This window comes from Chlorocebus sabaeus, chromosome 2, assembly GCF_047675955.1.
Source record: "Chlorocebus sabaeus isolate Y175 chromosome 2, mChlSab1.0.hap1, whole genome shotgun sequence".
In the NCBI taxonomy this organism is placed as follows: domain Eukaryota; kingdom Metazoa; phylum Chordata; class Mammalia; order Primates; family Cercopithecidae; genus Chlorocebus; species Chlorocebus sabaeus.
In genome coordinates this window covers 34771650-34783668 of record NC_132905.1, presented here as the reverse complement: position 1 = coordinate 34783668, position 12019 = coordinate 34771650, and the positions used below count along the sequence as shown (strand labels likewise).

Sequence of the window (12019 nt, the reverse complement as noted above, 5' to 3'; positions counted from 1 at the left end):
ACCTCTGCAGCTGAATGTATTCAGTGTGAATGCCTCAGCGTAAGCCAGATGTTGGATCTTAGGCTGAGATAGATGTTTTTTTGTTGTTGTTGAGATGGAGTCTCACTCTGTTACCCAGGCTGGAGTGCAATGGTGCGATCTCGGCTCACTGCAACCTCCGCCTCCCAGCTTCAAGCAATTCTCCTGCCTCAGCCTCCCGAGTAGCTGGGATTACAGGCATATACCACCACACTGGCTAATTTTTTGTATATTTAGTAGAGACAGGGTTTCACCAGGTTGGTCTCAAACTCGACCTCAGGTGATTCACCCACCTTGGCCTCCCAAAGTGCTGGGATTACAGACATGAGCCACCGCGCCTGGCCTGAGATAGATGTTTTTATCATGTTAAAGAAGTATTGGTTATCTATTGCTAGGTAATAAATTACCCCCAAATTTACTGGCTTACAGCAACAAACATTCATTGTCTCATAACTTCTGTGGGTCACAAATCCCAGCATAACCTGGCTGAATTCTCTGCTTCAGGGTCTCCCATGGCTGCCATCAAACTGGTGGCCGAGGCTGTGGTCATCTCAAGGATCAACTGGGGAAGCATTTACTTCTAGTCTCACCCGCATGATTGTTGCAAGATTCAGCTCGTTGATGCATTGTTAGACTGAGGCCTCACTTGCTGGTTGGCTGTTGGCCAAAGGCTGCCTTCAGTTCTTTGCCACATGGGCCTCTCCATAGGGCAGTGCCCTGTGTGGCAGCTGTGCGTTCCAGAGATAGTACACAGATGAAGGAAATCCATCTTTTAGAATGTAATATTGAAAGTCACACTCCTCACTTCTATTGTATTCTTATTTTTTCCAAGGTATTTGTTAATTGCTTATTTATAATATCAAGAGAAATGATTTCTTAGCCACCATCTTCATATTTCTTACTTCGAGAACACAGATTAGTGACAAACTTCTGTGTAATTCAACCCAAAGAATTCCTTCCTTCCTTCCTTCCCTCCTTCCTTCCTTCCTTCCCTCCTTCCTTCCTTCCTTCCCTCCCTCCGTCCCTCCTTCCCTCCCTCCCTCCCTCCTTCCCTCCCTCCTTCCTTCCTTCCCGCCTTCCTTCCTTGCTTCTTTCCTTCCTTCCTTCCTTCCTTCCTTCCTTCCTTCCTTCCTTCCTTCCTTCCGTCCCTCCTTCTCGCCTTCCCTCCTTCCCTCCTTCCTTCATTCCTTCCTTCCTTCCTTCGAGATGGAGTCTCACTGTGTCACTCAGGGTAGAGTGCAGTGGTGTGATCTCAGCTCACTTCAATCTCTGCCTCCCGGGTTCAAGCAATTCTCATGCCTCACCCTCTGGAATAGCTGGGACTACAGGTGCGTACCAACACGCCTGGCTGATTTTTGTATTTTTAGGACAGACTCTCACTCTGTCACCCGGCCAAGAAATTCTTTATATTCCAAAATTACTTTGCACTCTGAAAGATACCAGCCTTCCTCATCTTCTCATAATCCTTCATGGAATCATCATTTCTGTAGAAATCTGTGTGTGAGCCGAGTATGGTGGCTCACTTCTGTAATCCCAACACTTTGGGAGGCCGAGGCAGGCGGATCATGAGGTCAAGAGATCGAGACCATCTGGCCAACATGGTAAAACCCCTTCTCTACTAAAAATTAAAAAATTAGCTGGGTGTGGTGGTGCATGCTTGTAGTCTCAGCTAGTCAGGAGGCTGAGGCAGGAGAATCACTTGAACCTGGGAAGTGGAGGTTGCAGTGAGCTGAGATTATACCACTGCACTCCAGCCTGGGCGACAGAGCGAGACTCCATCCCAAAAAAAAAAAAAAAGAAAAAGAGATCTGCCTGTGCCTTCTTTCTTCTTTCAGCTATAGCAAACTTAGCTGCAACCCCCAGGAACACAACGAATGCACCAACAATATGAAACCTCAGACACCTGGCCAGAGGGCCGCTCATCTGAGGTTTCGTCAAAGCACCAGAAGCCACGGTAGTGGTTGTCCTTGATAGGTATGTCAGCCTCAACACCAGTGTCCTTCCTGCCTGGTGGAGAAATGGATCACTGTGTTCTGTTTGTTAGAAGCAAGTCTCTAAGTCCAGCCCACTCAAGGGGAGAGGATACCCAAGAACATGAATATCAGGAGGTAGGGTTTACCTGGAGACATTTCAGAAACCCTCTTCTACCACTGATTCCTATTTTATTGAGTATTTTTATCCAGGATTGGGGAATCAAACTTTGTTTCATGCTTTTCAGTATCAGTGGAAATTATGTTATTATTATTATTATTATTTTTTTTTGAGACAGAGTTTCGCTCTTGTTGCCTAGGCTGCAGTGCAGTGGCACAGTCTCAGCTCACTGCAACCTCTGCCTCTTGGGCTCAGGCTATTCTCCCACCTCAGCCTCCTGAGTAGCTGGGATAACAGGCATGCGTCACCATACCGGCTAATTTTGTATTTTTAGTAGAGATGGGGTTTCACTATGTTGGCCAGGCTGGTCTCGAACGCCTGACCTCAGGTGACCCACCCACCTCAGCCTTCCAAAGTTCTGGGATTACAGGCTTGAGCCACTGCGCCTGGCCTCTCAGATCTTTTAATGTAATAAAATATGTTAATAGGTTTTCTAATAGTGCACCATTCTTACATTTGTAGAGTAAACTCCATTTGGTCATGAATCTTTTAATGTTAATAGTTTTCTGTTTTGTTTTGTTTTTGTTTTTGTTTTGAGACGGAGTCTCGCTCTTGTCACCCAGGTTGGAGTGCAGTGGTATGCTCTCACCTCACTGCAACCTCTGCCTCCTAGGTTCAAGCTATCCTCCTGCCTCAGTCTCCCACGTAGCTGGGATTACAGGTGCCTGTCACTACACCCGGCTAGTTTTTTTTTTTGAGACAGAGTCTCGCTCTGTCACCCAGGCTGGAGTGCAGTGGCCCAGTATGGGCTCACTGCAAGCTCCGCCTCCCAGGTTCACACCATTCTCCTGCCTCAGCCTCCCGAGTAGCTGGGACTACAGGCATCTGCCACCACGCCCAGCTAATTGTTTTTTGTATTTTTAGTAGAGATGGGGGTTTGCCATGTTGGCTAGGCTGGTCTCGAACTCCTGACCTCAGGACACCCACTCACCTCGGCCTCCCAAAGTGCTAGGATTACAGGCATGAGCCACCGCGCCTGGGCCCTCAGATCTTTTACTGTAGTAAAATACGTAATAGGTTTTCTAATACTGCACCATTCTTACATTCGTAAGCTCCATTTGGTCATGAATCTTTTCATGTTAATGGTTGTTTTTTTTGTTTTGTTTTTGTTTTTGTTTTGAGACAGAGTCTCGCTCTGTCACCCAGGTTGGAGTGCAGTGGTGTGATCTCGGCTCACTGCAACCTCTGCCTCCCAGGTTCAAGCGATTCTGCCACCTGACCCTCCCAAGTAACTGGGATTACAGGCACCTGTCACCATACCCGGCTAGTGTTTTGTATTTTTCGTAGAGACAGGGTTTCGCCATGTTGGCCATGGAACTCCTGATCTCAAGCAATCCGTCTGCCTCAGCCTCCCAAAGTGCTGGGATTACAGGCATGAGCCATAGTGCCTGGCGTGTTAATGGTTTCTTTTTTGTTTTGTTTGTTTTTTTTTTGGAGACAGTCTCTCTATTGCCTAGGCAGGAGTGCAGCAGTGATACAATCTCTGCTCACTGTGACCTCTGCTACTGGGATTTAAGTGATTCTCCTGCCTCAGCCTCCTGAGTAGCTAAGACTACAGGTGCATAGCACCATACCTGACTAATTTTTTTTTTTTTTTTGAGATGGAGTCTCGCTCTGTTGCCCAGGCTGGAGTGCAGTGTCACAATCTCGGCTCACTGCAACCTCCACCTACCGGATTCAAGTGATTCTCCTGCCCCAGCCTCCCGAGTAGCTGGGATTACAAGCGCTTGCCACCACGCCTGGCTAATTTTTGTATTTGTAGTAGATACAGGGTTTCACCATGTTGGCCAGGCCGGTCTCGAACTCCTGACCTCAGGTGATCTGCCTGCCTTGGCCTCCCAAAGTGCTGGAATTACAGGCGTGAGCCCCCTAACCTGGCCAATTTTTTTGTATTTTTTAGTAGGGATGGGGTTTTGCCATGTTGGCCAGGCTGGTCTCGAACTCCTGACCTCAGGTGATCTGCCTGCCTCAGCCTCCCAAAGTGCTGGTGGCTCACAGGCGTGAGCTACCATGCTCAGCCCTGTTAATTTTTTTGTTTGTTTGTTTTGGTAGTGACGGAGTCTCACTCTGTCACCCAGGCTGGAGTACACTTGTGCAATCTCAGCTCACTGCAACCTCTGCCTCCTGGATTCTAGCAATTCTCCTGCCTCTGCCTCCCTAGTAGCTGGGACTACAGGCACACGCTGCCACGCCCAGCTAATTTTTTGTATTTTATTAGAGACAGTGTTTCACCATGTTGCCCAGGCTGGTCATGAACTCCTGAGCTCAGGCAATCCACCTGCCATGGCCTCCCAAAATGCTGGGATTACAGGCATGAGCTACAGTGCCTGGACCCTGTTAATAGTTTTTAATGGTTCTGTTTGCTAGTGTTAGGATTTTTGTATTCATTAGTGAGGCTGGACTGTAGTTGTGTGTGTCCCATAGCTGGGATTACAGGCACGCACCACTGATTTTTGTATTTTCAGTAGAGACAGGATTTGGCCATGTTGACCAGGCTGGTCTTGAACTCCTGACCTCAGGTGATCTGCCTGTCTCAGCCTCCCAAAGTGCTGGGATTACAGGTGTAAGCCACTGTGCCTGGCCTGGCAGCCTTTTCTTTTTCCTTATGGAAATTATTCTATTTAGAGTTGATCATTCTTTTAGTTTCCTACGTTCTTCTAAAAGACTATGCAAATAGTATGCTTAATGTTTATTTCTGTGTCTTTGGTTTTAAGAGTAAATTCTAGTTAACATGACCTTCAGAAACTCCTGGAAGCGTCTGAGATGCAGTGGGGTGGAACAAGGAAAAACGTCCTTAGACGTCAATGTCGGTTTGTGGAGGCGTCAGTCCTGTTGGCCTTGACAGACTTGGTGACTTAGGACCACGCTGACTAGGGCTCCTTCAAGGCTCTAAACTGATGTCCTGTGTCCTGCTAACAGTGGACAGAAGGTTCCATTCCCCTCTTTGGGACAGCATTGCAAATTTTGCTGCCAGGCAGGTCCCTGGGGCTTTTCTTGGGCAGCTGTCCCCCTATCCCTTTGGCCTTCACTCTCATTCCATGGCTTGGCTTTCTATTGATCCTACACTGAAGGTTCCCTAAATTGTGGCGTGGTCAACGTGGGGTCTTAGTTCTATTCGGTAATAACTGCTTTGTTTTACTTAACAGGGAAGAGAGGACATGAACACCTAGAAAATGCAGATGAACCCTCCTGGGGGTGGTAGGGTCCCCAGAAGGGTGGAGTTAGGGAAAGAGAAGACTAAGGCCGCTGGGGAGGGAATGGGGGCCAGGGAGCAGGAGTCCAAAGCTGGCATTTGCTTGCCCCAGTTATTTTCTTGGCCAGCAAGGAGGCCTTTAGAAAGGAGGCTGGGCACTGTGGCTCACGCCTGTAATCCCAGCACTTTGGGAGGCCGAGGCAGGTGGATCACGAGGTCAGGAGATCTCCTGGCCAACATGGTGAAACTCTGTCTCTACTAAAATACAAAACATTAGCCAGGCATGGTGGCGCACGCCTGTAGTCCAAGCTGCTTGGGAGACTGAGACAGGGGGATTGCTTGAACCCAGAAGGCGAAGGTTGCAGTGAGCTGAGATGGCACCCCTGTACTCCTCAGCCTGGGCGACAGACCAAGACTCCGTCTCAAAAAAAAAAAAAAAAAAAAAAAAAAAAAGGAGGGTGCAGTTCTGCAGTTGAGCCACGAGGTGGCTCATGGCTGCCTAGCAGTTTCTCCAGGAGAAGAAAAGCCTGAAGCGGGTGGGATGGGCAGGAACTGCCAGGATTCCTAGGGCTTTACCTCCCGGTGTTCTGTTATAGTCTGCCAGTAGACATTAGAACGGAGTTTCATTACATTGATGTGTGAGATTGGAGGTGCCGTTTTTATAGCCCGCGAAGGACTTGGGGCTGTTCAGTTTTGCGGAGCCTGTCTCTGGATGTTGTGCTGTGCGCATCTCTCGACAGGTCCACTGTCCCACGAGCAGAAGCTGTCACAAAGCTTGGAAACTGCCTTGGCATCCACCCTTGGCTCCATGCCCTCCTTCACGGCACGGCTGACCAGGGGACAGCTCCAGCACCTTAGCACAAGAGGGAGCAGCACTTCCTGGAGGCCTGGCACCGGCTCGGGTAACATGGGCCCCGCCATCTCCTTGGAGCCTTGGAATGGGTGGTCTGTTTTCTGTGTCTGGATGCTGGGCCAAGTCCCTGGGGGCTCTGTGGACCTGCCTGGCCAGCCTCCCCTTTCAGTTCCAACACCCATCCTGGGAGAGAACCTGTTCTCTTGCCTTTTCCAGGGGTAGTTGAGGGGCTGCCTATGAACTTAAACTCCTCACAAGAAAAGCTTTCTTTAGTCAATCCTTAGTAATTCTGTGGATGTAGGGCTTGGCCACCCTCTGCTGTGTTTCCTTGTGAGATCTAATGTTATTTTCTCCTGAGGATTTTTGTTTCTCTTTTTTTTGTTGTTATTTATTTATTTATTGAGGCTGCGTCTTGCTCTGTTGCCCAGGATGGAGTGGCACAGTCTCAGCTCACTGCAACCTCCGCCTCCTGGATTCAAGCTATTCTGCTGCCTCAGCCTCCTGAGTAACTGGGATTACAGGCGCCCACCACCACACCTGGCTAATTTTTTGTATTTTTAGTAGAGAAGGGATTTCACCATGTCGTCCAGGCTGGTCTCGAGCTCCTGACCTCGTGATTCGCCCTCCTCAGCCTCACAAAGCTCTGGGATACAGGAGTGAGCCACCGCGCCTGGCCTTTTTTGTTATTTTTTCTCATCTAGTCTGTCTCCAATCTGACATCCAGGGCACTTTATGTAAATGTAAAGAGAGGTTTGGTTGGGTTTGTTGTCCTCATCCCTTCAGATTAACCCTTCCATCAGTGTCTTAGAAAGAGCAGTGGCAACTTATGGGCCAATTTTGCCTAAAATGAACCTTGGCCCCCACCGTATGCCAGAATCTATTAGGATACAAAGCAAGAGAAACTGATCACAGCACGAGGCATTTTTTATGAGATGGAGCCCATGCAACACCTTCTCTCTTGGCTTTTAGGCTGTTTTGCTTCTTTTCTCCTATCTTCGGTGGTCCCTCTTCAGTTTCCATTGCCAATTGCTTTCTCTACCAGCTCTGGCTCTGGACTCTCTAATCTCAATACTCTCTGTTACCCAAGTGAGAACCCACGTCTCTGGCGACTGCCCATGTTTCCCTGTAGCTTCTGCCTCTCCTTGGAACTAATCCTGCCACCCTGACAGCACTCAGCATCCTCTCTCTTTTTTCTTTTTTTAAGATGGAGTCTTGCTCCTGTTGTCCAGCCTGGAGTGCAATGGCGTAATTTCAGCTTACTGCAGCTTCCGCCTCCTGGGTTCAAGTGATTGTCCTGCCTCAGCCTCCCAAGTAGCTGGAATTACAGGGGCCCACCACCACGCCTAACTAATTTTTATATTTTTAGTAGAGATGGGGTTTCACCATGTTGGCCAGGCTGGTTTCGAACTCCTGACCTCAGGTGATCCACCCGCCTCAGCCTCCCAGAGTGCTGGGAATACAGGTGTGAGCCATCGTGCCTGGCCTCAGCATCCTCTCTCAAGGAAACATTCAGACTCTGCACTGCTCACATCTGCCCTCCAGAGCTTTTCCCCCTCACTGTCCCCTTCGTCCCACCTGGGTAAGGGCAGCATCTTCTGTCTTGTAGTGAAGCTTCTAACACAGAAGTCATTCTCCATTTCCTTCAGTGTCCCCATCCTGATATTCTGTTCATTATCAGGTCCTATCCATCCTCCCCCAAGGTAGACCTCAGGTTAGTCCCCTGCTCTCCTTCCTTGGCCCCTGCCCTGGCCGCAGCTCCCGCTGCCTCACCCCAGACTCCTGCAGTAGATCCTGCTGGTATCCCCCCATCCTTGCCTCACTGTGGCTCGTCATCCTCACAGCAGTCGGATCTTTTTATCATGTCAGCCCATCACTGTGTTCCACTCCTTCAAATCCTTCCATGGCATCCCCTGAACTTAGGATAAAACCTCAACTCCTGCTCCCTCTGAGGTCCTGCCTGCTGGAGCCCCCATGTCTCCTCCTCTGCAGTCTTATCTGAAGCCCACTGAAGCCCACTCTCACTGTGGCTTTTTTTTTTTGAGACAGATTCTTGCTCTGTTTCACTCCGTTGCCTGGGCTAGAGTACAATGGTGCAATCTCGGCTCACTGCAACCTCCACCTCCACCTCCTGGGTTCAAGCAATCCTCCTGTCTCAGCCCCCACTAGTAGCTGGGATTATAGGCATACACCACCAAGCCCAGCTAGGTTTTTTTTTTTTTTTTTTTTTTTTGGTATATATAGTAAAGACAGTGCTTTGCCATGTTGGCCAGGCTGGTCTCAAACTCCTGACCTCAGGTGTTCCACTTGCCTCAGCTTCCCAAAGTACTGGGATTACAGGTATGAGCCAACGCACCCAGCCTCACTATGTCTTTTTCTTTTCTTTTCTTTCTTTCTTTTTTTTTTTTTTTTTTGAGACAGAGTCTTACTCTGTTGCCCAGGCTGGAGTACGGTGGCATGATCTCAGCTCACTGCAACCTCTTCCTCCCTGGTTCAAGCAATTCTCCTGTCTCAGCCTCCTAAGTAGCTGGGACTACAGGCACCCACCAGCATGCCTGGCTAATTTTTGTATTTTTAGTAGAGACGGGGTTTAACCATGTTGGTCAGGCTGGTCTCAAACTCCTGACCTCAGGTGATCCACCCGCCTCGGCCTCCCAAAATGCTGGGATTACAGGCGCGAGCCACCGTGCCTGATCACTGTCTTTTTCTTTAATGGATAGTCTGTTCTTTGTGCTTGCTCTCCTTTCATTCTTCGTGGCTGGCTCCTTTTTATTCTCACAGCTCTTCCTATAGGAGGCCATGTTAGCCCACCCTGTTCAAAGCAAGTCCTCTTTTTTATCCTCTCACTTAATCACCTCAGTTTGCAGTTATATACTTGGGTTTCCAGTCTGCCCAGGGCACAATAATTGTCATTTTTTTTTTTTTCATCAATTTCATCAATTGTCATTAATGATTTTTTTTTTTCCTGTCACTGAAACTGCCCCTGGGGCTCTGGGCCTCTGAGACCTTTTAATGGGACTTCTAGTCAGTGCTGGGGGGAATTGGGGCCCTCGCATGCTTCTGTGGTGTTGGGGCAGGTGTGGTTTTTAAAACTCTGATGAAAAATAAATTCTCATCATGCACTGTGGGTCAGGCAGGTCTCTGAAGCCTCTAGCAGAGCCTGTATGAAAGGGGCACCACTGAAAAGCAGTCAGCTCTTTCCTCCTACTTCCTCCCCTCCCTTCTTTCCCCGCTCTCCCCACCTTCATTCCTCCTTTGCTTCTCTCTCCCTCCTTCCTTTCCCTGTAGAGGTTCAACTTTCCACTCACTGGGGAATTCTTGGCTTGTGTGCATAGGAGAGGTACCCGGTACTTTTATGTTATTAATGTTTGGCCCAAAGAAAACACCCACAGCCAGGCCACTCTTTCCTGGCTACAGTTCTCGGGGATGTGGAGGCAGGAACACTTCAGTTCCTGCTCCCCCGTGTAGGGCACCCCTGCCCTCCCTTCTTTGGTGCCTGGTGCCTGAGTGTAGATGTCAGGTCCATTCATCACATGTGGATGGAGCACTTGCCCTGTGAGGTGCTGTGCCAGGTCCTGAGGCCAGATGAGAAACATGGACATAGTCCCGACCCTCAGGGCCTGCAAAGCCTGGGGAGGAAGCAGGCATCCTACCTTGGAGGCTGAGAAGGGCTAGTGGGCTCTGAAAGCACAGGAAAGGGGCAGTCTGGGGTGGCTTCCTGGAATGAGTGTAGTCTGAGCCAGGTCTCCCGATAAGGACATTCTAGGCAAAGAGAACAGCAAGCACAAAGTGAGGGTGCCAGCAGCGCAGAGTGTGCAGAGAAGTGATTGGAAGCTGCTGGACTCTAAAAGTTGAGACTGGTGTGAAGAGAGGTGAGGAGGCTGGGTGGGCCCTGCAGGGAGTCTTGACTGTCCCAAAAGATGGGAAGCCCCTAAGAGGTAGAAAGCAGAGGCATGGGGTGGTCAAGTTACATAGGTGGGTCATTGGAGGCAGCTTTCAGGACAGATTGAGAGGACAAGCCTGGAGCAGAGTGAATAAGTTAGGAAGAGATGCATTGAATGGCCTGGATTATGGTGATGAAATGGACAGAGAGAAGGGGGTTTAAGAAACATTTCTGAAGCAAATTGGTTTGAGGTTCCTTTGGGGTCCTCCAGAGAGTAGTGGCTAGGAATGGAGACATGGACCGCAAGGAGGACAGGCAAGCCCATCCCCTGTCACTCTCCAGAGGGGCCACGAGGGAAGGCAGAGCCATGGTGCAGCCTGGTAGGGCATGGCCAGAGCTGCTCACTGTGACCCTCATTCAAGGATACCCTGCAGGAGTTGCGGAAGGAGGGAGAGCCTTCCCAGAGGGCCAGAGCAGCACAGGAGCGGGATTGAGGAGTCAGGAGTGGGGCTGCCAGTAGCAGAGGGGTCAGCAGGCTGCAGGGCTGAAGGGAGCAGGAGCCAGGTCCCAGTGGCAGGTACGCTGCAGGCCTCAGCCCTGTCTCTGCTGACCGCCCTTCTCACACTTCCCCAGCCTTGGTACACTGGACTACGTGCTGCTTTTCCTTTTGTTTGTTTGTTTGGGTTTTTTTTTTCCTTTTTTGTAGAGACAGGATCTCACTATGTTGCCCAGGCTGGTCTCGAACTACTGGCTTCAAGTGATCCTCCTGCCTCAACCTCCCAAAATGCTGGGATTACAGGCGTGAGCCACCCCACTGGCCTGCCTTTTCCTTCTCTTGTCACCTCTCACATTTCTTGCAGTTTATCTTGTCAGAGTGAGCTGTGCCTTACTCCAGCCTTGGCCACCTATTGCGGGGGAAAGTATACCTTGCTAGGAGACCAGGAGAAAGGGCCCAGTACTGCCTGCTGCCCTCAGAAGCCAACTCTTCTCAAGCATTTGTAGAGGCACTGAGATTTGGTCAAAGATGATAGAGAAGAGGCCTCCCAAGTTCCTGGGCTCCCTCTCCCGCTTCCACTACCCTCCCTGATCAGCCTGGAGTGGGCTTGGGAGGGATGAAGCCAGATGCTGCAGCTGCACGGTGGGAAGGCTCTGCCTCTCAGAGCAGCGTGGACCACGGAGCAGCTTTCCTAACCCTGGCCTGTTTTCCTTCCTGATTTACCAGAGCAGCCTGGGAGCATCCCAGGCCCCGAGTGTGCCTCCTGCAAAAGAGTGTTTTCTCCCTACTTCAAAAAGGAGCCGGTGTACCAGCTGCCCTGTGGCCACCTCCTGTGCCGACCCTGCCTGGGTGAGAAGCAACGCTCCCTGCCCATGACGTGCACAGCCTGCCAGCGGCTGGTTGCTAGCCAGGACGTGCTGCGGGTCCACTTCTGAGTGACTGGCCTCCACTGGAGGAGACCCATCGCTGGGAGGAGCTGAGGGGGAACAGGAGCAGGGCCACCGCACCCCTGAGGTCTGGCCAGACCCAGGCACAGAGCTGCCTGCTCCCTCCCGGGGCTCTTCTTCATCACCTCACAGTGTAGCACACTGCTTCTGCGCTGGTGGCAATAGGGCAACAAAGCCATAGGCCGGAGGGCGGGGGGATGTCCCTGCCTCCCCGCCACTCCCCCTGCCTGAGCCCAGGGCCTGCTGGAGCCAGCCCCACCCTAGGCAGGAAGATGTCTGCTGAGGGCCCCCTATGCAGTTCGCATACCCCCCTATCCAGCAGGGCACTGTGGGTGGCTCACCCTAGATTGTGGCCCAGATCTCAGGAGTCTCTGCCTTCAGGGTCACCAAAAGTGGACCTTGGGGGCAGTGGGGGTGTCTGTGGAACGCATGACTCAGCCCCCCAACTGGCAGCCTTAATAAAGCGATGGTTGACGTCTGC

General features: G+C 50.6%; 1 protein-coding gene across 4 annotated transcripts in view; it reads left to right on the top strand.

Moving 5' to 3' along the window:
- Positions 1–12019, top strand: part of UBOX5 (U-box domain containing 5) — a 49461-nt gene extending 37442 nt beyond the window's left edge. For 2 of the 4 annotated variants that reach the window (XM_008019254.3, XM_008019262.3), the window contains exons 4-5: positions 6103–6264; positions 11318–12019. In XM_008019254.3, coding sequence (XP_008017445.1) covers positions 6103–6264; positions 11318–11526 — 371 coding nt within the window. In that variant the 3' untranslated portion in view covers positions 11527–12019. The remainder of the gene's footprint in view (positions 1–6102; positions 6265–11317) is intronic. The other 2 variants (XM_037990663.2, XM_008019277.3) reach the window with 2 other exon arrangements.